The sequence below is a fragment of the Eubalaena glacialis genome, chromosome 19 (genome assembly GCF_028564815.1).
Source record: "Eubalaena glacialis isolate mEubGla1 chromosome 19, mEubGla1.1.hap2.+ XY, whole genome shotgun sequence".
Taxonomy (NCBI): Eukaryota; Metazoa; Chordata; class Mammalia; order Artiodactyla; family Balaenidae; genus Eubalaena; species Eubalaena glacialis.
The window spans coordinates 52,290,531-52,314,794 of NC_083734.1; the positions used below are offsets into that span (position 1 = coordinate 52,290,531).

The 24,264-nt window shown below is 57.3% G+C and overlaps 1 protein-coding gene across 2 annotated transcripts in view; it reads right to left on the reverse strand.

The window, feature by feature from the left end:
- Positions 1–503: 503 nt before the first annotated feature.
- RPTOR (regulatory associated protein of MTOR complex 1) overlaps positions 504–24,264 on the reverse strand; it is a 338,586-nt gene continuing 314,825 nt past the window's right edge. For both annotated transcript variants that reach the window (XM_061174664.1, XM_061174663.1), the window contains exons 25-34: positions 21,910–22,015; positions 18,749–18,863; positions 17,351–17,475; positions 16,178–16,282; positions 7,029–7,135; positions 6,083–6,210; positions 4,261–4,347; positions 3,269–3,385; positions 2,866–2,995; positions 504–2,186 (exon numbers count right to left, since the gene is read on the reverse strand). In XM_061174664.1, the coding sequence (XP_061030647.1) occupies positions 2,118–2,186; positions 2,866–2,995; positions 3,269–3,385; positions 4,261–4,347; positions 6,083–6,210; positions 7,029–7,135; positions 16,178–16,282; positions 17,351–17,475; positions 18,749–18,863; positions 21,910–22,015 (1,089 nt within the window). In that variant the 3' untranslated portion in view covers positions 504–2,117. The remainder of the gene's footprint in view (positions 2,187–2,865; positions 2,996–3,268; positions 3,386–4,260; positions 4,348–6,082; positions 6,211–7,028; positions 7,136–16,177; positions 16,283–17,350; positions 17,476–18,748; positions 18,864–21,909; positions 22,016–24,264) is intronic.

Consider the following 24,264-nt stretch of genomic DNA (forward strand, 5'->3'; position numbering starts at 1 on the left):
CCACAGGGTCCCATCTAGAATCAGGAGCCATTTGGAGCAGGGGGGCCCTGCAGGAGATGAGGTTCCAGCCCCCAAAGGGGAGACGACCCTGGACCACCAGGTGGGCCTGAGGAGTCATGCGCTGACAGCGGAGGACCTTTTAGGCTGGGGTCAGAGGGGATGCTGGCTGAGGGTGGAGTTGTGGTCCCCAAGCCATGGGATGGGCGTGGGAAGGCAGATGCCCAGAATAGAGCAGACGCAGCCTCCTGGCCTCTAACTGCAGGTGGTAAATAAAAGAGACACAAGAAGTGGCAGCAGGAGTCCCTCTGGGAGCCTGGGCTCGCAGGTAGAGTGGGGTGACCCCACATTTACTGCCTTTTCTTGGACCAACTGTCCAAGCCACAGGGCTGGGGCTGTGCCTAAGGGGAACGAGGGTCGAGAACCACCTGCTTGGTGCCTGGAGTCCCTGAGGGCACAGAGGACTTGCCTTAAAAGACAGAGCCTCCAGCCAACCCTCTGCGTATTTATCTTTTATTAACAGTTTATCGCTCTTACTCTCGCATTACAATTCCATGTTTCATCAAAGTCTTTCAATTCTCATTTTGGTAAAATAAATAGAGATAAATGAACCCTTAGGTCACGCTCTCTCGAGCCTCTGTAACTTCATGATTGAATTTTCGCATCAGACCTGTGAAGACAGCCCCTCCACGGGGCCTCTGCGCTTGGCCAGGGGATGGTTTTGTCTCAAAACAAACAGAACCGCATATGAGCTCAAAATCTGGAGTGGAACCGCTCCGTGAATTGGCTGTGGGTAGTCAACTCTGCATCTGTGGGTGGAGCTCAGCTTCTGGAAGGTTCCCAAGTCGCCGTCTGGAGCGCCGGGTGGAGGTGACCGGCTGTGTGCGGGGGAGCTGAGCTTTCTGCGGTCTTCCCCACCCCACGCTGCTCGCTTGCCCAGAACATGGTGGACGCCGTCCCGGAACTTTCTCGGGGGAGCAGGCATGGCCTATGGGCCGCAGAAGGGCTGCTCCCCTTGCCCAGCCCTGCGCCCCGTCCAGCCCACCCACGTCCACAGCATGGCTCTTCCTCACATTCTCACTATTATTGGCCTCTTATTGGCAGAAGTAGCTAAGCCAGCTCACTCTATTTCTGAATAATCCTGATCCCAAGGAAAATGGAAAAAATGCTTTTCAAAATATCATCATCGTGGCTGTGTCTTGTGCTCCGGGTGTGGCTGCTCAGCGCCCTGTCACAGACGCGTGTGCATGGACACATGTGAAGCTGCTGCCCTCCCGGGAGCTCTGCCGTGTCCCTCGCAAGCGTGAGCTGCACCCCTTTGTGTGGGGACAGAGGGCTGGGGCGGCACCGTTCACCCCGATACTCTTGGGGCTCGGTGGCCCCTCCATGTGTGCTCGTGTGATGCGTGTGGGGTGCAGGTGTGGAGGCCACGGTTCCCACACCTGCTGGGGAAGAGCAGCACTTGAGAGAAACAAGCTCTGTGGCCCAAGGGACCTGTCTCTCCTTCCAAACCAGGGCCCCTCCTGCTGACAGACCTGCAGCAAGAACGGCTGACACTCAGACGGAAGTCCTGCCTGCGGGGAGGGCGGCCATGTGGGGAGGGGCACGCTTGGCCTCCGCCGTTTGGCCGGATGGGCCTGGGGTGAGGACCAGTGGGTGGCAGGCCGCCTCCATCTGTCCTTCACTCCGTCTCAAGCCTCCGCCTCATCCAGTGCGCTCAGACCATCCCCAGGAGCACACCCTGGGTTGGGGGGCGGGGGGCGGCGAGCAGCCCCGGGAGGCTGGCTTCCGTCTGGAGCCTTTGTGGACTAATGCTTGCATCACTCGGAAAACAAAACAAGTGTGTTTCCCCCTTAAAAACCTCAGAAGAAAACAGGACGGGAGGGGACTGGGATGTACAGCTACTGTGTCCTCAGGCCAGGAGCTGTGTTTCATCAGAGCAGCAACCATCACACCGAGGACTCCAGCAGAGCCCCCTTCTCCGGGCTCCTGGGCGTGACAGCGAAGACAGACAGACAGACAGTGCGGGCTCTCTCGAGCCCTCAGCAGCCAGGTCAGGCAGGTGCTCAGGGCAGTGCGGTGGGTCCACTATGTACATGGCGGCCTGTGGGGAGGGGCCGCTATCTGACGCGCTTCTCCACCGAGTACACGGAGATGTAGTAGTCGTTGCTGCCCACGGCCAGGTGAGGCTGCAGGAGGGAGGAGAGAGCAGGCAGTGAGCGTCCAGGGGGGTGCAGGCCGGGCCTTGTCACCCCAACTCCGCCCACGAGGCAGGCGCGGGAACGAGGGCCCATCGGCTGCGGCTTCTGCAGAGATGCATCATCTCCGCCCTGTCACAGGGAATCCGCACACTCCCCATGCCGCCCACATTTTTCTTTTCAGGATGGCCTCCCAGGGACAGCTCTGGGAACCTGATGTCGTGCGTTTAGGCAGAGAGCCACACGCCAGGCTCCCGGGGAGCCTCACGCTGCACGAAGGCAGGTTGGCAGAATCCTAATGTAAAACACAGCAGCCCCCAACCACACGGCCGACTGTAACGAAGGACGGCGCTGTCACCCGGGTCACAGGGGTCTGGACTGCTCCTACCCCAGTGGGCTTTTCACGGGGAGGTTTCTCCAGGACTGGGGTCTGTGTAGGGGCCGAAGGGGTCGGAAAGGGCGGGGCTACTTCACATCTGCCCTGATTGACAGGAAATTTGGTGCTGCTTCTACAGTGAGTGCAGTCTGGGGGCTACGGCCCCTGGAGACCCCGGGGCGGCAGACTGTGGTGTAGGGAGGGGCCTGGCTGCAGCACCCCGCCTGCTGCTGCTCGCCTCCCACTCGCCCCCCTCGCCTCCCACCCGCCCCCAGCCCCCGCGGGGACACAGACCCAGTGCGGGTGGAAAGCCAGGCAGCTGATGGCGCCGACCCGCTGGCCCATGAAGCCGTCGTAGTACTTGATGTGGTTGATCAGCTCTCCGCTGCCATTGTAGATGGCGGTGAACTGGTTCATGGAGCCACTGCACACGAGAAGGAAGGCCTGGCAGTCAGTGTGGGGAGGCGGGCGTGTCCACAAGGAGATGGGGCTCCTCTCTGGTCACCCCCACGAGAGGACTTGGGCCTCAAGGGCCGGGAGGCCAGGCAGGTGAGGAGCAGCAAAGGGGCCGCACACTCATTCCCTCCACCCAGCTCTCCTCCATAGGTGTGGGGGCGGGCAGTAGTGCCTGCTGTTTACACAGGGCCCCAGGAGTTGGTCAGGCAGGGCAGAGAGACAGAAGAGGGCCGGCACCTACCATGCGATCAGGTTTGCCTGGGGGTGGATGTCAAGGGCCGTCAGCCCCTTAATGATCTGCAGGACGTTCACGGACTCCGGCATCCGAGGGTCGAAGAAGCGCACGTCCCCGTTGACGCTGCCGAGAGGGTGTTGTGGTGACGCTGGGCGGGCCTACCGGCCCCAGGACGGGCCATGTGCAGTCGGGGGCCGTCCACACATGCAGCTTAAGGCCATGGCCCCCTGGACCCTCAGAGTGTCCAGGGAGGCCCCTGGATGGCACACGGGCCCACCCCACCGACCCTGGCAGCCAGGCCTGCCGCCGAGCCCCTTGGACCCCTCCCCAGAGCCAGAAAGGGCCCAGCCGCCGAGGCACGAAGCAGCGGTGAGCAAAGACACGGGGGAGGCTGTGAGTTATTCGTTCATTTCCAGCTGGAGATTAGATTTTGTGCAGCTGGGGATGCGGCGACGGGCGGGAGGTGAGGACGGTAGGCCGCCTCTTCCCTGCCCTGCGCCTGGCGGACAGCGTTTTGAGAGCTATGTTCTGTTTTCACGTTACGAACAAGGGAAGTGCCATCTCTTTGAAGAAATGGTGGCTTTGTGACAGTAAATTACATTTGCTGTCCCTTTAACGGGCAAATAAATATCCGCTGCTCTCAACACAGGATCTACCGGGCAGCAGGAATGGATTTATGGGCAGACAACGGATCCGCACAGTGATACTGGCACACGCCAGGCAGATGCCGCTGTTGCGGGGACGCTTTGCCCAGCCGCCTTGCCACCCCGTCCCCTGCCACTGCAAGTCACCCACAGGCAAAGCTCTCCAGTGGGAGGACCTGCTGTCCCCGCCCTTGTGCCGGCTCTGACCTTTCTGGCCAGTCCCAGAGCAGAAGTTAATTACTACCCTGAAATGCCATCATTTCCCAGCTGTTTAAATACCAAGGACATATTTTAGATGGAGGGAAAATAATGTTTTTACAGCAAAATGTCTCATGAATATTCCATGCTCATTACCTGACGCTCATGATGTGGCCCTCAGGGTGCTTCTGGAGGTAGGCCTTCACCACCCAAGCCGTGTGCTCCCGGTATGTCATGACGCGGCTGGAGGGGAGGAAGGTGGGGTCAGGGCCTGGTGACAACTGTGGGTGTCCCTGATGCTCCAAGGCATCAGGACGGGAGGCAGGGTGGACTTCGTTTTGAGCAGAGAGAACAGAGCATTCATTTAAAGCGTCCGGGGTCCGCCGGTGCTGCGACGTCTGCCCTTACCCTCTTGTGTTCACCGTGAGTAACTGAACCCGCCAGGCACGCCCCTCCCTGGGGGCCTCCCGAACACCTTGGGCCACGCTGGGGCCTCCGGAGGCAGGGTGGCTGTCATGCCCTCCCGGGGCCTGGGCACCGCCAGCCCCCCTACCAGGACTTCACACTGGCATCTCCCTGTGGGTTTGAGGGTCAAGACCGAGAACCGCAGACTCTAAGGCTGTCGAAATGGAGGGACACAGGGGCTTTCCTGGAGGCCTGGTGAGGGTCCTTGACAGGGAGTACGGGACTAGGGATGCACGTGCTGGAGAGGTGGGGGCAGAGTGTGACATCTGGGAAGGCATCCAGGACACAGGTCACACCCAGCACACATAAGTCTCGGTCCCTGGGGATGCACAGGAGACCCCACGTCTCTGTCCTCAGACCTTGGGCCAAAGAGGGGGCTCTGGAGACCCCAGCCCCTCCCTCACGGCTGTTCTGTGACCCTCAGGTCTTCTTGGGTCGGTTTGCCAGTTAACTGCCTGCCTAGAGAGGCTTCTTAAAATAACAGTTTGACTGAGATTTGATTCACATACCGTAAGACTCTCCCTTTAAAAGCACATATTCAGTGACTTTCGCACATTCTTACAGCTACGCGACCATCACACATCTAATTTTAGAACATTTGCATCACCCCAAAAAGAAACCCTGCTCCCCCACCTCCACGATGGCTGCTTTTGGTGGGTAGTGTGGGTTTTCAGTGGGCACCCTCCCATAGACACCCGCAGGGAACATGCAAGCCAGGGGCTGCCTGAGCCCACTCGCCATCCAAGCCTCAGGCCCAAATTCCCGCCACAGTCTGGCTGGCGCCTCTGCTGCCTGCCTGGGTCCTGCACTGACTCCCCCGACTGCTCCTGGCCCTGCACCCTCACAGCTGCACTCTCTTCCGGCTGGTGTCATTGATGGTGCTCGCCTGCTCTCAGGCCCAGCTCAGTCCTGTCCCCTCATCCCCTCCCACTCCCCTCCCACGAGGGCTCCTTTAGCTCCTGTGGCTGCACATGGGCCCACCTGCTGCTTCCCATTCAAAGGCCAGGCCTGTTTTCAGGGACAAGGTGGGTGTTCAGTAAACATCACCCGGGAGCCCGCGACGGCTGGGCCTGGTTTCCAGCAGTGCTCTGCCATTTACCATCCGTGTGTGACTGGCGTCTGGACCTCCATGCTCACTGGCCCACACAGGGCACGGTGCTGGGCCCCACCTGGGCCTCAGCCCAGGGCTGAGGGGCGGTGCCCAGAAGAGCCATGACAACGCATGTGGCCCAGCGCTGCACAGCACCCACGTGTGTCCCTGACGCCATCTTCTTGGCTATTCTTGAGTTCAACCCGGGAGGCGGAAGCCTTCTCTATGTTCAGGTGGGAATGGAGCCCAGGAGGGCAGCGCCTCGCTGGGACCCCCCTACCCCCAAACCTGTGTTCCCATCCACGGCTGGTGGGAAGCCGTGCTCCTCCACACGCTGGGGGATGTGGCTCTGGGGGGAGTGCCCAGCTGGCTCCGGGGGCTGGCTCCGTCTGGCAGAGGGAGGGGAAGGCGTGGCCCAATTACCATTCGCTGAGCGCCATCCTCCTGTCGTAGACGCGGATGGAGCCATCGCCGAGCCCGGCCACGATGAGGGAGCGGTGGGAGTCGCAGGACAGGCTCGTCACGCAGCTGTCGGCACCGGTGGGGATGTCCTAGGGCCGACACAGACCCCGTGAGGCACCCTGGCGTCAGGAACCCCCCCGCCCCCACTAGCTGCTGGATCCCTTTTACAGCCACCGTGGGTGCGTTCGTCACCCTGGCGTGGAGCTGCTGCCTTTCTCTCCACCGGGGAAGCCGTCAAGGCCTGAGGAGCCGGGCCCCGGAGGGAGTCAGGCTCCATCTGCTTGACTGACAGCCCGGGTACCCGAGGCCCACAGCCAGGAGGGCAGGGCCGCAAACACCTCTGCGCCCATTAAACTTTCCAATGTCTCCCTCTCTCCTAAGAAGGAAGACGAAGCATATATCGGCAGGAGGAATCCTCGTCGGCTCCCTCTTAAAACTCCTAATTAGTTCAGGGAAGGGTCTAGGAGGAATCCTGCTGCCCGTAAACCATCTCCTCGCCTCTCCCCGTGGCAGCTGTAAATGCTGGAGAAGGGTAGGAGGCGTGATGAACGCGCGGCAGGAAAGAGCAGGAGACAGAAAATGGGCCCCAAGATGGGGAAAAGCGCTTTTCCAATCAGAAGAGGTTTTGCTGCTCTCAGGCACACACAAGGAAGAAATCCAACATGGATGGAAACCGAATCATCGTACCCCTTTAAAAGGTGGGAGGCAGCCTGACTTGGCCCCGCTTCCCCTGCCCCACCCCCTGCAGACACCGCCTGCTCAGAGTACTTGCGGAGGGTGGTGGCTCGAGGACCCTCATTCTCAGCCCTCGACCTCGAGGGCAATCGGAGCTGGGGAGGACGGCAGGGTCTGCACCCACTGGCCCGCCTCGCCCCCAGGGAGGCCCCGTGAGGGACGGTGTGCTTACCTGCACCTTCATCTCACGATCCGTGTCCCAGATCCGGACGATCCGCACGTCTCCCGAGCTCATGAGGAGGCCGGTCTCCTGCTCCCAGTCCACCACCATCCCAGCTCCTGGAGAGACACAGACGGGCACCGGTGTCACCCATGGAGCCTGTTCTGGGCAATCGCTCAAGCAGTCGGTGCCAACCCATAGGGTGGGTCCCCAACCCCACGCAAGCTTGAGGTCGGGGTGACAATTCAGAGCCTTCTCTATATCTCTGCTGTACCCAGGCATCTGCCAGAGAGACAGCAGGATCTTAGGACCGTTTGTCCAAGATGCCCACCTTCCAGGACACCTGGGCATGATCGGCAGGTCTGAAGACTTTAGAATGGGTGTCAGAGGCACAGAGATGTGAGTCCCCTGGGTCCCGCAGTCCCCTGGGGGTGAACAGCTTTGCAGCTGCCCCTCACGGAGGCAGGGGGCTGACCACAGACGGTCCGTGGTGAATGAATCGAGGACTGCCCTTCCCCACACTGGACTGGGCGGGGGGCAAATGCCTTCAGCATCCCTAAGAGCAGCACTGACCTCACAGGAGGGACTATAAAATAAGATTTAAGATGTTTAATTATAATATTTCAAACATACAGAAAAAACACAACAGAAACCCCTGTACCCACCACCCAGATCTAAGAGCTGCTAATATCTTATCATTTTTGCTCTTTTTTTTGTTCTTGAAGTGAAATTTAAGACAGTGAAAGCCTCACTTGCCTGTCCTGTCCCCAGACAAATCACCCGCAGGCCTTAGGCACCCTCCCAGGCTGGCCTCCGTGCACTCCCCTGCAGGAGCACGTGTCCAAAACCATGAACCACATCTCCCACATTTCAAAAACATCGCCAATTTCAAATGGGGGTATATTTTCCAGCAATTTGCGTTTTTCCAGTAAGGTTACGTTTTGAGGGTTTATCCAACCCGACGGATGCAGATCTGGTTAATTCGTACTGAACTTCTGGGTAACACGCCTCTGGAGAACGAGCCCGTCACTTCCACGATTCCCTGCCTGTAAACCACGCCACACTGACGTTTCCACACGCCCTTGCACAAGGAAGTGGCAGCACCGGGAAGGGGACATGTCCGTCTGTGCGTCCCACCTCCCCAGGCGAGGCCGCTTCACTCCCAGAGTGGATGCTGGTCTGCAGTCTCAGCAGAAATGGACACAAGGTGTGATCTCCCCAAATCCTGGTCGATGTTGGTGTGTGCAGCCTGTATGTTTTAATATACATTCTGACACTGATGGTTTAACTCATATATTGCAAATATCCTCTCCTATTCTGTCACTGACATTATAACTTTATTTATGTCTTCTTTTGGTCATACTGAAGTCTGAAGTGAAGTCATCATGCTTTTTTATACATCTGTCTCTGCTTTTTGTGGCAGCAGCTCCTGTGTTTGCCTCTGTGGTTTCCCCTTCTCTCTGTGGGTGCCCACTTTTCTCCTGACTTCCTGAGTTGGACGATGTGACCTTCACTTGTTCTTTTCTGATATGCCCCTTTCAGGCTATGGAGTTCCCTCCAAGTGCCCGATCTCTCTCCCAAACTCCAGACTCTCATCTGTATGTGTCACTTCAGGTTCCTGCTTGGATCTGAGCCCCTCAACCCTCACTCCAGAGACCCCCCAATGGCCTCCCATTCTGCCCTGGCCCCTGCAAGTTTCGAGCTCCAAAAGTGACCAGGCTGGTCCTCTTAACTGACAGTGGGCCCTGTGCCTGGAACGCCCCTCTCCTGACATCCACACAGCCCCTCCAAATCGTGCTCAGTCACCTTCTCGACCATGTGAGGCTACAACTCACCCTGTTCCGTCTTCTACCTGTTCCAGATGTGTCACTGAAGTGGTGGTGGCTTCCTTCTAGCTGAGTCTCCTTCATGGTGGATTCAGAGCCAGTGGGGGCCCTCCCTGCATTAGTGCCCACCCCAGTGACCTCATTTCAACTGAATCCTTCTCTCAAATACAGTCGCCCTCTGAGCACTGGGGCCGAGGACTCCACCACGTGAATTTGGGGAGACACAGCTCCCACACAGGGCCCCAGCGTCTCCATCTGCACTGGAGGCTCTGGAAGATGTGCCCATGTGGCCGTCAGAGGATCTGGGGACGTGGATCATGTGAGCTCTGAGTCCTGTTTTAAATCTAGATTCTCTGATGCGGACCAAATTCTGGTTTAAACCAGTTGTAAAGCACGGTGAAGCCAGCAGAGACAAGAAATGTGTTTCCTAAGGTCTTCCCAAGTCCTGTACATGTCAGGGAGGCAGGCGCCCTGTGTGTGCAGACAAATCTGGGCGAGGCTGCTTCCTTAGCTGTACCAGACTGTTTGCGGAAGCTGTGTCACCTAAGACAGTGAGCTCCTATCCGTGGAAGAGTCTCAGATCAACGTGAAAACTGCTGGGATAAAAACAACAGTCTGCTTGCACCCTGACCCACCTCCTGTGCCTGCCGACCCCCACCTCATTCTCCTGTAGCTCTGGGGTCCTGGCCCGTCCTCCTGCCTAGAACGGAACGCAACCACTGGCCTTCTCACTTGAGACCTTTCCCAACCAAGCCTGTGTCTCGACCTCCAGACACAGCGGAGGAGAGATGATCTGATTCATCACGAGTTGGTAAAAGAGGATAAAAAAGGTGACACTCTTCCTTGATGTATTGAGCACAAGGAACAAAACTGATGGCTATGATTTAAGTAAAACTCATAAGACAGGAACATTGTGACTTTGAACCAGAGTGAAGATTCCAATCACTTCGTTCCTGGGGAGCACGGCCTCAGCAGTGTCTCCTCCTTCCCCATCCCCAGAAAAGTGACAGCTGTGGGCAGAGCCTGTGCCCCTCCTCCCTCCCCTGGGCCTCCTTGGCTTTTTTTTTCTTCGGGAGCAGGCAGGCTGCTCTGGGCTCCCCCCAGGAGGGCCCCTCCTCCCTGTTCACGCTGCCGCCTCGACACAGAGAGTGCTCGACTGATGGAGGCTCGGCGCGTGCTGCAGCCTCTCCCCCACTGGGCGAACTCCAGCACCGAGTGCCTGAGATCACGGTCCATCTAGTGTGACATCCATCTCACTGTCCGGGGCCAGGGGTGGTGGGCGGCCCCCGCCAGGATGCAGAGATCCCCGTCTGACTTTATCCTGGATATGAGCCCTGCTCACATGTTCCCATCCAAAAGCTGGCCAAAGAGGGAATTTCTTCATTAAAATATAGACGTACGGCACAGGGATTGCTGTAGACTAGGAAGCTGGAACGTGTAAGTCAGGGACCAGACAGAACCCTAGGCCCAGCAGACAGTGAAAAAAAGAAACACGTTTCAGAGGCTTGGGTCCCTGTGATGTCCATGATCAGCCCTCCAGGCTCAGAGGCCAGTCCGGACTGACCTCTAAGGACCCTGTCGTCTGGAACGGACCTCTGAGAACCCAACATGGGGATCTGACCTCTGAGGACATGTCATGTGGACCTGATCCCTAAGGACCCATCAGCCCCAACCTGAAACGCCCTTAGGAGCTATGGTTCTGGAACTCCGAGGAGGAGGGGCCAGCCCCTGCCCAACCAGGCATGTGTGAGAACCTCAGACCTGTGGGATGGCGACCTCCATTCCCTCCCCAGGGACGCAGACGTAGTGCCTCCCCACGGGATCAGGCCTCCCTCAGGGCCCATGAACACCTCCTGGACACCCGGCAGGTTCAGAGACACAGGACAGGGCTGGCAACAGAAAACTGGGCTCCTCGGGAGCAAACGATTTCACCTAAACTTCCATTTCTCACCTGGGAGATGGACCAGAACACTTGGCAGCTGCTTAGGGTCAGAGGAGACAGGGTGGGGCACACGCCTCCTGGGAAAGGAGGGAGCCGTCGTTCCCTGTGGCCAGTGCCCCGTCCTGCGTGGGCCCACGGGGGCTGCCACCCGGCCCCGCGTCCTGCCTCCTGCACTGAGAGGGCTTCCTGCTCACCAGGTCCCGCTAACTTTAGACTCCGGATGTGCCTGTGACCCCGGAGGAGGAGTGAGGCTGGGAGGGGAGGGCAGCCGTGATTCCCCCGCCAGCCACCCCTGTGCTCTGCGGTCGGCGCCCTGCTTGCCGCCCAGCTGCTCCAGGCAACGAATACTAACAGCTGACCCAAGGCCCAAGGTTTACGTCCAGTTCACACACACACTGGTGCTGGATGATCTGTTCCCTGCCCTCCGGGGCAGCTGCTGCCCCCTGGGCAGCTGACAACCAGGGGACGGGGCTGCCCTCCTCCGGCCGCCCCAGGTCCTGACAGTGAAAGGTGTCCCCTGGCTCCTCTTCAGGATTTCAGGGCAAGTGACCCTGTCATTCCTCTGAGAACCCAAGGAGGCTCTTTCTGAGAGAAATCCTTCCCGTTACCACCACCGCCATCACTGCTGGCGGGAAGCAAAGGAGTGAAGATTGAGTCAGTCTCGGGTTTTCTCTTTTCAATTTTTCCTTCCTTTTGAACTTTTTACTAAAAGAGTCCTTTGTAAAATACGAAACTGTGAGTTTGTACATCTGTAAGGACATCTTGTTCTCAGCCTCCCGGGACCTGCTTCTCCACCCCCTCCAGTTCTGATGGCACGAGAGACCCTGTCAGACCCGTAGCCACGTATGCCTTCCTGCAGGGAACCCTTGTTTAGGGAGTGACTAAAGACAGACCAGGACAGAAAGTTCACCAGAAGGCTGGTCACACTCTAAACTCAGATGCTGCAAATTAAAGGTCAAGAATTCTATCTGCTGCCTGGACTCATAAGGCTCCATCTCTTTACAATTTACCTGACTAGTGAGCTTAGGAGAGAAAAGGATTCGTTTTGAGCAGGCATGTGGGTTTGCTAACCCAGTGTTACCATGTGTATCCACAGTGAGTTGCATATAGGTGTTTTAGTAACTATCAAACCGATATATGGATTTTCAGATGGAAACAGATGCTTTAAGAGACTTTGCATTAAATTCTGAAAAAGATTCTTTTTTGAAAAATTTGGTGGGAACACAAATCTCAATCTGGAACGACTTTTCTGTCCTAATGGAATCGTGAGATATCCTCCCTGTGAGCCTGCAGAGCTGTGCCATCCTCACTCCAGCAGGCTTGGATCTGGATTGTTTTCCATTCCCAGGCTGTTGTGAAGGTGGCCTGGAGCAGAGAACTGAATTGTCCTTGAGCCAGCCCAAGAGTGAGTGAGGCCACCAAGGAGGCCGGGAGGTGCGACCATGAGGCCTCGGCTCCCAGGGAGAGTCCTGTCTACGGCTTTCGTTAAGATTTCTTCCCAGAGCCTCACACAGCCAGCCTCATTCATCCCATGAGATCTGAGTGCTCAGCTGGTGATGATTTTTTGTATTGGAGGAGACTGCGGATGGAACGAATAAGAAAAACCACAGCCCTGATCCTCTGCTGCCTGAAGAGCACAGCGTCCTCAGGCAAAGCAGAGGAGCCGGCTCCCGCCCCTGGCACTCACAGATAAGGGAGAAGGCACTCACCTCCCTGCTTACTGCGGTCAAGAAAGATTGAGACCTTTCGGGCCAGACCTGCGAGGAAACAGGGATTATGGGCTTGACGCAAGGGAAAGCAGGCCAGCCAGAGCCAAATCGGCCAAAATCAAACAAGCCACAAACAGTCAGGGCAGCACCCAAGAAGGAAACAGGAGGGAGGGGCAGACGGTGGCCCAGGCCACGGCTGCAGTGGAAAAAAAGGGCCAAACGTACCTATGAACGTGAAAACCCAATTATCAGGGTTTTTGGCTAAAAAGACTCTCTTTCTAGACAGGAGATTGGAAGCGCTATGGCTTGGGGGAAACATGACCCGACATGGCGTGGGCACTTCCAGTGAGTGGAGGTTAGTGGCCGGACGCGCACACGGTTAGTGCAGCCCACCCAGCAGGAGCTGACCCACTGGCCACGCCCGGGGGAGGGCAGACACTTCCGTTTAGGTCCTTAGAGTGAGGACAGCTCTTCATTCATGGGGCCCAGCGGTCAGTGAGGAGGCCTCTGGGGGGTGGGAAGTGTGCTTCCATCCGGGTGTCTGTGGGCGCCGTGGCCCAAGGACGGGCGGTCCCACCACCGGTTCTATTTCAGAACACGGCTCGCTCAGTTCCGGGGGTGGCCGTGAACCCAGACTGACTTCAGTCCTCCTGACCGCGGGGTACCCCATGAGGGGAGTGTCCCCAGGCTAACTGCACATGCATGCACAGGAGCGTGTTCATGTGTGCACATGCATGCATGCATGTCCATGCCTGTGTGCACATGTACACACAGGAGCCAGGGGCATGCTAAGATGATGCGGAGACACTGCACATTTCACATGACTTCCGAAAAGCAGGGGTATGGCTCCTGCAAGAAACAGTCTCTTTAGTCACAAACCACAGAATCAAATCTTTGCTAACAAGCTGCCACGACAGCGACTTGGCGAGCAGATTCTGAGCTGGAGAGCGCGCAGGAGAACCTCACAGGCAGACTTTTCTAACTGTTCAGGGAGTGCCAAGTCCTCCCTCCCACGTGCCCTACACACCAGCATTCACAGATGAGACCCCCTACGCCCTCTGTAGCTGAAGGACACAGTGGGCCAGGCCTCATGGGGTGCACAGCTGTGCAGGATCCCCCGTCACAGGCGCGGGGAGGAGCTGATGACCGCAGCCCCCCCAAGGGTGCCTCTTCCCCCCCCACAGCTCGTGGCTGCCTGGGACTGGAGACCAGGCGGAGGACCTCACTGCAGAGCACAGGGAGCTTCACGTGCCTGGTGTGGGGGGCGGTAATCTGGAGCAGGGAGCGGGGGCTGCTGCTTCTGCCCGACAAGGTTCCGGGGGACCACAGCCAGAACTCTGAAGCTGTGGGGGTCCCCCCAGACACTGACAAGCAACTGCTGTGGAAGCTGCTAGCTCTCCCCGCAGGGTCCCAGCCCACAGCTCTGTAATTGTCAAGTCAGAGGCCAAGGCGGGTGAAGAAAAAGAAACAAGGTGCTGATGGGCAGAAGGCAACGAGAAGTTGGCACAGGGGCCAGAATTCCACCAGACCTGCCCCTCGGTTACTGAGCTTGAGCTCCTGAAATAGAAATTACAATCGGGGGGTCTCTCCAGCCCTGCTGGGGCTGCGATCCCCGTGCTGCAGAGGGAAGCTGTGGAGACTGAAGGATGCGGGGCCCGGAGAGGCTCCCCGGTTCTCAGCGCGCCCCTTCTGGGCCCTGCAGCACACAAGCCCTTCCTGTCTTGATCCTTTAGAGCAGCCAGCCTCCCAGGCACACCACCCCTTCCACCTTCCATCCCCCTGAAAGAACAAGGAAATAATGTCTTCCTTTTTGCTAAGCCCACTGCTGCCTGGTCAAAAGGCAGGGGACAGACCAAACGAACTCTGGCTTAGCAGCCGAGGAGTGCTGCGTGCCTGCTCAAAGCCCCCCTCACCCCACCTGCTGATAAAGACTTGGAGGTAAGACCCCCACCAGCTTCCTGGCCCCTCAGCAACAATGCCTCTCCTGGGGGGATTTCTGAAACCCAGGAAAGGGAGAGGGTCCAGCAGGAAGAAGTCTGTAGGAAACATGTCTACAGCAGTGGAACCACTCTCAAGTTAGGGCTGCAGTGCACACCTGGGCCAGGAGCAGCTCTCCACACACAGGTGACGTCTGGGGAAGACAAGTGCAGGGGAGCCCTGAGACTGTACTGCTGTCACCTCAGCCTCCTTTCCTCCCAGCTAGACTCTCCCCCCCACCCCCAAACTGCATGCTGTCCCCTTGACAGGCAGCCCCTCTCACCTTCACTAGAGCAAAGGCAAGTGGCATTGTGGGTAAAAAACCACAGACACATCACTTGGGGGTGGCAGGTATTTGGGGGCGGCAGGTAGGCAGGCCGCTGCAAGAGGAATAAACTAGACAACAGTGTATCCACTGGGCTGCCAGTGGGCTCCCCACTTTCTCATTCTCTGGCCCGGCCGGGAGGCTGACCCTGCTCTCACCCAGCCCCTGCCTTCCCCGCACAGGCGTCTGCGGAACGGCTGGAGCCTGGGGCGTGTCAGCTGCTGGGACGGCAGCAGAAAGCTAAGGACTGAAAACCACGATTCAACTCGTCCAGCGTGTCCCGCAGCGAAACAAACCTGTGAGCGTGAGCCCCTGAGAGCCACGGGGAGGCCGTCAGCCACCTGCTCCGCCGCAGCCGCAGCACTGAGGGGGGCCTGAGGCGGGGCTGGGGGCTGAGAGGGTGGGAGGCGGGGGCGCTGCAGGGCAGGGATCAGGCTTTTGCTCCAATGTTGGAAAAAGCAAGAGAGAGACAGAGGGACCTGTGACGGCAGCTGTCATCCATGTTAGCCCAGGACCGGGCCCAGAGGGGCCTGGGCAACAAGAAAACGGCTGTGTTGGGTCTTGTGGAAGTGGGTATGCATGACCATTTTGTTCCTGAAGAAAATGTAAAAACATGGCTATTTAAAAAATTAACACATAAGGAAGTGTCTGCCGTGGAGCCGGCCGTGCCCCTGAGGGTCGGCGTCTCCCTAGGACAGGTGCTCTGACGGAGGGGAGAGAAGCAGCCACGTAGGCACCTGATTGGCCACGCGAGGACACGCAGAGACCCCAGGCCAGCAGAGGGGCTGACAGCAAGCCGCTCCGGCCTCCATCTGGCAGCGGCTTTGCGACCACATTGGAGGGTGGCTCCGGCTGAGGGTGTCTCTGGAAATCCAGACCTACAGCCGCATTAATGCTGTGTGCACAGCGAGCGCGGGGCTGAGGGGTGCAGACCTCCCGACAGTGGGCCCGGACCCAGAGACCGGCAGGCAGCGCTGGTGTCTCTCACCCTGGGCGTGGGGCAGCCGTGCACACCGACAGGCAGCACGCACAGCGGCGGCCGGGGGTGCTGCAGCCGCGCCTCTGTCAGCCCAGGGCAGGCAGGTAGGCAGCGCACTGGCCTCCCCCGTCAGACCAGACACAACCGGGGCGCCTGCTGTGTGCTCATCACCGAGAGGGGATTCACTCGGGCACAAGGGGCACAGAATGCAGCCCCAGGCCCTGCCGTGGCCATGCTCTCACAAGCAACACGAGCTTCCAGCCAAGGACGGGGGCTGTGGGCTGGTCAGAGCTCAGCAGGACTTCCACCCATGAGCAGAGTCTCCCAAGGAGGAGGCTGGCTGGGTCGTCACCTGGGGAGTCTGAGTGGACTGAGCGCCTGCAGGACCCCAGGGAGCACCCACCTCGGGTGGTGGGCAGCATGTCGGAGAGCCCCTGCCAGGCCGTCACCATTTCTGGATTCTTTTCCAAATCAGCAAAGTTCTTCCAGACTCTGATGGCACCGTCATCTTGGGGAGACAAGAGAGGATATTCAAATGCAGGCCTGGCTGCTCTGGGAAGGGGAGGAGGGCCCTCCCCGGAGGCACAGGAGGACAAAGGCTACCCAGCCCGAGGGACAGATGGTCCTCTCGTCTGGTGAGGAGCCGATCAGAGGCAGAGTGAGGCCTGTTCTGGCCTGACCTTGGGCTTCAGCGCTGCGCCTCCGCCTCAGCATTCCCGATCCCCCCCGAGGGGATCACCTGCCAAGAAGAGCCAGTCTCAAGGGGACGGTGCTCAGGGCCTCTCTCTCCCCACCTCCCCTCACACGACTCAGGAAATGGGCGGGTTGCTCCTCCTGCCTCTCCAGGCTCAGAACGGGGCAGAGGCCCCAGTGTTCTCCGGCAGATGGGCAGCCAGGTGGGCCTGAGTGTGTGGGTCCACAACCTGGCTGCCTGTCCGTCTGTCCTTCCGTCCTTCCTCCTGGTGTTGCTTGCCCCCAGGACCCTGCTCTCTGGCCTCACTAGCCCTTCACACGAGGATGACCTTGCCTCAAGCTGCAGAGGGAGGATGAGGTCATCTGGGGACACACTGGGAAACACTTGCCTGATCTCTGCCGGGAAGTGAAGCCCCCCTGCTGGAGAACTCAAGCCTCGTGCTGCATCTCCACTGGGACCCAACTCCTGAAGGGACCTTGGTTCCTCTGCTGTGTCTCTGCGCCCGGGGAATCACCCTCTCTGCCTCCTCTTTGGCGCTCAGAGAGGCTCAGTGTGATCTGTCCTCAAACCCCCCACTGACCCTACTGGCTGCACGTACCACTCTGGGTTTTCGTCCTCCCCCCTCAGCCTGATGTCTGCCAGGGGGCTGGCTTTGGGCTGGGGCTGGACTTTATTTTCCTGGGGAGGGCTGCCAGCAGGACCTCTCCCCATGGGTGTGCCTTTAATGACGGAGGCCTCCACTTGGGAGTGGTTAGTCCCCTTTGCCAGAAGAAACAATCGAGGTCACAGGAAGTTTTGTGCCAATTCGTGCTGGGGTCTTGCATCTGTCCCCCGCCACCTCTGCACTGGGGTTTAGGTCCCCACCACGCAAACCCCACTCACCTGTGGCTGTGAGCAGGAGTGAGCAGTCCTGGCCATTCAGATACTCCATGGCCGTGACCCTCGTGTACCGAGGGTTTCCGTTGTGGAAATAATCCAGCTTCTCCCCTTTCTCCCAGTCCCAAAAACTTCAGGGAATAAGAGAGGAATAAGGCTAGTGATCAGGGAAATACAAACAAAAGCCACAAGGAAATACCACCTTACACCCACCAGGTCGGCCACCAGCAAAAACACAGAAAGGGACAAATGTTGTCAGGGATGTGGAGAAACTGGAACCCTGTGCCCTGCTGGTGGGAACGTAAAATGGTGTAGCTGCCATGAGAAACAGGAGTGGTTCTTCAATATAACTAAACACAGAACTACCGTTTGGCTAGGATTCCACCTCTGGGTATACACTGTGCACCCAGGTTATATCAGTGTCACTCACAACAGCCAAAGGGTGAAAGCAACCCAAGTGCTCATCAATGGATGAAGGATGAAACAAAATGTGGTCCATACACATGGATTATTATTCTGTCTTAAAAGGGAAGGAAGTTCTGACACCTGATTTGTTAAGTGAAATAATCCAGTCAAAAAAGGACAAATACTAGATGATTCCACTTATATGAGGTTCCTGGAATAGACAAATTCATAGAGACAGAAAGTAGAGTGTGGGGTGCTGGGCCTGGGAAGCGGGGAGGGGGAGTCAGTGTTTCATGGGGACAGAGTTTCAGTTTAGGGTGATGAAAAAATCCTGGAGATGGACAGTGGTGATGGCTGCACTACAAGGTGAATGTGCTTAATGCCACCGGACCGCACACTTAAAAACGGAGAAGACAGTAAATTTTACGTTATGTATAAAAAAGGAGAGGAATAAGAAACAGGTAAGAATTCTATCCATTTTATCAGCTATAAAAAGAATCGCCTCCATGGTTCTCTCCCATCAAGTGGGCACTTTCTCAGTGACATAAGGGCAATGGTCACTATGAATTAATATGGTGTCTTGTTACTGACACTTTCCCTTCACACACTTGCTGCCCTTGCACACGAGCGGGTCCCTCACATGTCCTGTCACTGTGGGATCCTGATGAGCCCCTGTGCACCGGTCTCTGGCTCACTGCACAGGAATGGCCCCATCTTAGTACCAGAAGCTCCCGTCCCGGCCCACACATAACCGTGCTCAGGCCTCTGGAACGCCTGTGGTAACGTGGCCAAGTGCAACCCTGGGAGGGCGCGGGCAACACCAGGAGGAGGGACGTCTCTCGGCAAGTTTTCCAGTTCCCCCCCGCCCCCCGAAACAGCCCAAAGGCCTGGGCTGAGGAGCTTCCACACCAGGAGGGTGCAGGGGGGCATCCTGCCCACACCCCCCAGGGGCTACCTGTTCTCCAGCTGAAAGGCCAGCCCCGCAAGTGCCCCGCGTACCAGATGCTGTCTTTGTCAGCGACGGCCACACACGGCGTAAAGGGGTGAAACTTGACCACGGAGGGGACACCAGGGTTCCTGTTCAGAAATATCTGGTCATCCAGCCTTGTGATACCTGCCAAGGGAAACACACGACTATGGGTCTCAATTTGCAGTAAATGTCAATGATGTATTTTACCAAGGCCGACACGAGTCCCTAATGTTTGGGGACCTGGAGGGGCCCAGAGGAAAGCAGGGGTTACAGCGCAGGGGTGGGCTCCTGACAGCAGGGCCCTGCCTCTGCTTGGACACGGCTAGCATTCGATATATAATTGCGACAACCCGTCAGCAACACTCAGATCAGTGCACACTGGTTAAGGTTTTAGGAAAAGAGCGCCAAAGATTTTGGAATAAAGCTCAGTAAGCTGCGATTCGTAACTGAGACCCAAGGCTGAAGCCTCGGTCTGGCCATCGCCGTCTGCAATCCAGCCAAAGCCCTGGGGAGGGGGCTCCAGTCTGGAAAGGTGGGAACCTTGAAATGACTGAAAGACAGATGATCGAGTCACATAGAGGATGTGAACGGGGATTTGTTCACCAGGCCCCAATACAGCCACTTGGGAAAAAACCCTCGTGGCCCTGAAGGAACTTTAGAAGAACAATGAAAAGAGGATAAAAATGCTAAGAGCATCAGACAGGTTCACACACATTTCTGGAGAATGACACAGGCTCATGCAGAGGAGCCAGGCATGGTGGCCCCTCTTCCCTGCACGTCGTGGAGGGTGAGCAGCCCTCATGACACTCAGGCCCCGGAGTCACCCCCTCCTCGGTGGCTGGACGCAAGTCTTGGGTGACACAGAGGCGCTGCTCACGCTTCGTGAACCTGGCGCCGGCCAGGAGAGCTGCTGTCACCCACGATTTCAGTCCTTTTCCGCCTCCCTTTGCTAAAACAACTAACACAGAAAACCGCTCAACAATCAAGACGGGGTTAAACTAACAGGCAAACAGGCCCCGGAGGGTTTAACTGTTGCCCAGAGGTGCCTTCCCCCTTAGCCATGGGTTCCCCAGGACAGGGGTGTGATTTGACCCAGGAAAGATGAGGGGACACCCAGGTCCTGAGTCACTGCAGGCGTTCTGCACACATGCAGAGATCCATGTATGATGGTGAAGTCATGGTGTCACTGGGGGTGGCCGGAGGGGTCACGGATAGAAAAGGCAGCATTAACTTTCCCAGCTCGTCTCCCGGGGCCTCGCTGACTTGTCCGGTGACTTTGCTTGGCCTGCAGGCGTGATTCCCGTCCTTCTACTGTTCACAGCCTTCCCAGCACACCGCTGGCCTCAGACAAAACCACAACTTCATGAGGAGTCCAGGCTCTGAGCACGGCAGGTAGCGGAGGAGGCTGTGGCCTCTCTAGCGGCCCTGTCCTCCCTGCCCACGTCCACCGGCAGTGATGCTCCCGTCGGCAAGCTCACTTGCTAAGGTTTCCAGCGGCTCAGCAGTTCCTCTCGGTGTGTGTCTGACAAGCAGACCTCTTTTTTTCCACAAAGACTGGAAAAGAGAACCCCTGACCCTAATTTACAGAGATACTTTTTTTCCTTTTTGTCTGGAAAACCTGGTTGTTTCTCGAGTGGCTGGCTCTAATTTCACTCCCTGCTCAATGCTGACCAGCAACACCAGCCCAGAGTGTGGCCTTCACCGCCTTCAGATGTCCGACTGTGTGCAGCAGACTGGCTCCCAGCTTGTGTCCGTGGGTACAGGGAAACCAATTTGTTCTGCTGTCCCCGTCCATAGGCCTGGGGTTCTAAAGAACCACCAACTTCCAAGAAAATAGGCCCTTGACCCCATAATTCGGAGAGCTTCTATCAAGCTGGGCGGCTCACTCTCTCCTGGAGAAAGCTGCAGACTCTGAATTCCACATCCCCGGAGGCTTTACATCCAGCTGCGACAGTGCTTTCATAGAGGCGAGTTACAACCAAGATTGGTTTTAGCAGAAGTGACCGCACATTAATGAAACATGACCCGAGCATCTCACGGAGAGCACTGTGAACGCACGCGGAAGTGCTTCCGAAACAGCACTGCTTCTGGAAGTGCTCAGTGGGCCAAGGAGTGCGCCGGGCCTGGGCAGGCGGGCCAGGGACGAGACCCTGACTTCAGGCTGCCTGCAGGCAGGGACGGTCTCATGGGTTCTCACCCTCAACTTTAAAAAGTAACCCGTAATAATCAAGAGAATTTGACAGGACAGGGAGGCAAGGTCACGACAATAATTCAACAGAAGCGTTAAGAGACTGCTTATCCACTCCGTGCGGTACCCGGCAGCGTTCGTCCACTGCCCAAAGCTGGCCCAGCGATGAGGGCTCAGGCAGAGCCAAAAGACCAGCCCACGCCCTGTGCACTCACAGCTGTGGGACTGGGTCGGTTCCCGGGCCAGCGGGGGCTGTACTGCTGGGAGAGGGAGAGGAGAGAGGCTTGTCCCTGGGGGGTGGTGAGGGGCCCAGTACTCTGTCCCTGTCCTGATCACAGGGTGGAGGCCCTCAGCTGCCCCCTCCCACCCTGCTTCAGTGCCTGGGGGGCTGCTGCAGCCAAGATGAGGAGGACCCGCGGCCCAGCAGCCCTCCCTGTGGCAGCCCGTGTGTCCACGCTGCTCACTGCCACTTCACCGGGGGTGGGGGTGGGGTGGGGCTGGGGGCCATGCAAAGTGGGCAGTTTGGGCATCTATTGGCAAATTTAGTAAAAGGTTTGGTCGAAATGTGACTGATACACAGTTTTGGGTGATAGAGAGCAATTATTTGGGGGCCTGGTGGGGTCCAGGTAAACGCAACCAGGGCCTGGTGTTTGTCTTCTGTCCCCACGGGGAGGACACAGGCCCACTCCGCCGTGGACCCCAGGGCCTGGAGGGCTTGCTCCTTCCTCTCTGGAAACGACAAAAGGCAGAAGACACAACTGTCCAGAAGCTGCCAGTTAAGACCGGAGCTTCCCTGGATGATGATCCCAGAGAGCTTCCAAGTCTCCCTGAGGGCAAAGGCACAGAGTCTCCCGGGACCAGGCCTTGTCAGGCAGGCGGGTGGTGCCCCCACCTTGGCACTCCTCCCTCCCTCGAGCATCTCCGCCAGCCTCACTCCTCCCCTGCACAAGGGAGGGTGGGCACCTGCTCAACGACCCGGTGGCCCCTGGGGACAGTGCTTACCCTTCTGGATGAGCTGCTGCGCCTGCTTCCTGACGCGGGTGTTTCGCAGAAACCGCCACTCCCGCTCCTTGCGGATCTGACTCTCCAGGTCATGCTCTTCCGGGATCTTCAACAATAAAATAACAGTTATTTCCAGATAAGACGATTCCTCCTCCACTGGTGCTAAAGAATCTGGGTTCTCTGGTCAGCCCAGTGTCCAGTGCCCTACCGCAGTCCAGAGCAGAGCATTACAGTCAGAGGTTGGTCACTGAATCCCCGAAGCAGCTTCCCTCTCTATGCTGGGAGTGCCGCTCACTGCTGGCCGCTGGGCTTAGAGGCTCTGAGACCTGGGACCGGGTGGGGGGAGGGCTGGCCAGCGTGGGGATGCGGAGTGGAGACTTAGGAAACCCCTGCCCCCCCGACGGCCCAACCGTGGAAGCCAGAAGCCGTCGCACTCTGACAGAGCAGCAGGGGGGCTGCTTTCAAAGCAGACAGATTTTGAGGGGAGGTTCAGGGATAAGGGCTGGGTGTTTTCTGCAGGAGGGGACACAAAGGGCCCTGCTGTGCCAGACACTAAATTTGCTCCTTCTTACCCTTAAATGCAAAATCAGAAAAAGATGGGCTGTGCTCAGAGACTTTTGCTTTTATTCTTTGATGCCAAAGGGAACTGAGGCATCTGGTTAGAAGATGAACGAGCTCATGAGAAGTGACAGAGGACAGCAGCCAGGGCATGGCTACCCCGTGACAGCTGTGAGAGGCAGGCCGGGCCTGAGGGTGGGATCTCCTCTGGGAGCTGCTGCCCGCCCCACTCCACCTAATGCAGCAGAGGGTGAAGCTGGCATCGGATTCTGCACAGGTAGAGATTGAGGAAGGAGCTTCGACCCTATGCCAGAGAACTTCTGCCCTCCCTAATCAGCTTTCAAGAGACAGAGTTTATCTGCACGTGAAGTATATGGATGCTGGAACAGTCCCCTTTCCTGGATAAGGGCCCTTCTTGCTTCATGGCTGGCGTGTGTGCATGGCGTGGGTGCATGTGGGCTACGGATGGGTGTGCCTAGGAGAGGGCCACACTTAGCAAATAATAAGTTAGGATTTAAGTCTACTTTATTCATAACAATCACTTGTCATGTAAAAAAGATGTATCTCCTTAATCACATAGTCAATCTGGCTAACTCTGGTTCCCTGCTTGAAAACTCAGAGTTGTAAAATCCCAAAATACAAAAGGAATCAAATAAACTAGGAAAAACCCTACTTCCTCTTGGCTGAGTTTACCAGCCTTGTACTCAGCCAGGTAACACCACACAGGCAGAAGGAGCCCATATTCATCCTGGAGAAAGCATCAGGATGAAGGACGGTGAACGTGGTCACGTGCACGTGCCTGTGTGTAAGTGTGGCTGAGAAATGAGGTAACGTCTACACGGAGAGGAGTTCAGCTCACGTTTTAGGCAGTTATTACGTGAAATGGTCATGGAGCACTTTCGTGTCTTCTCCTAGAATGCTCTGTGTTATCTCTGATCACAAATGAACAACCCCGAACCTCACCTCGTCCCTGTGCACAGGTGCTGAAGCCTCTGTGTTCCAGCATTTCACTGCTACACTCCTGTCTTTTTTTCTCTTAAAAATCACAAAACTACACCCAGCAAAACAGCAAAGATATCCTGACATGGAGACAACCGAAGAAAAGTCACCCAGAGCCTCCAGAGCACAGTTAGTGCTGCAGACATAACCCCACAAAGGTACTTGGGATAGACGGTGGGTTTTACCAGTTGGTTTTGTTTCATGACAATCCAGAGATTATTTGAAAACAAATAACAAATAACCAATAACGTAGAACAATAATAAGAAAACCCCACATGAAAAGACTGAGACTGCACCTGAATGAATCTCTCGTTTCTGCGGGAATAAATTAGAGGAAGGGTCTAGACAAGCAGGAAGGGAGTGGGACAGGCAGGCATGAAGTTCTGGACTGTACTCCCCATGGTGGGGGCAGGCGGGAGGAAGGAAGGGGGACGGGAGGCAGCTGCACATGGGAGTGCGGCCACACGTGCCTTGGGGCCACAGACAGACTGACCTCCACGGCACAGCCGGGCACCGCTGCCCTGGGCTGAGTCCTAAGCAGCGGAGCGTGGTGCTCCCGGGAGCGGTCCCACGGGCCTACAGGCTCTGCTGAGCTCAGAGAAGGACTTGCAGAACTGAACTGAACTAAACCGCAGCCCAGGAACCGGTGCATGCATCGTCTTGGGGATAATCGCCATGAAGCGCTAGGACAAGCAGGGGCGGAGAGCAGTGGGACAGTGTGGGAGGCGAGGGTGGAGAGAGACGAGGAGAGGACGAGAGCAGAAGAGGCCATGAGAAGCAGCCGGCGTTGGCCGGCTG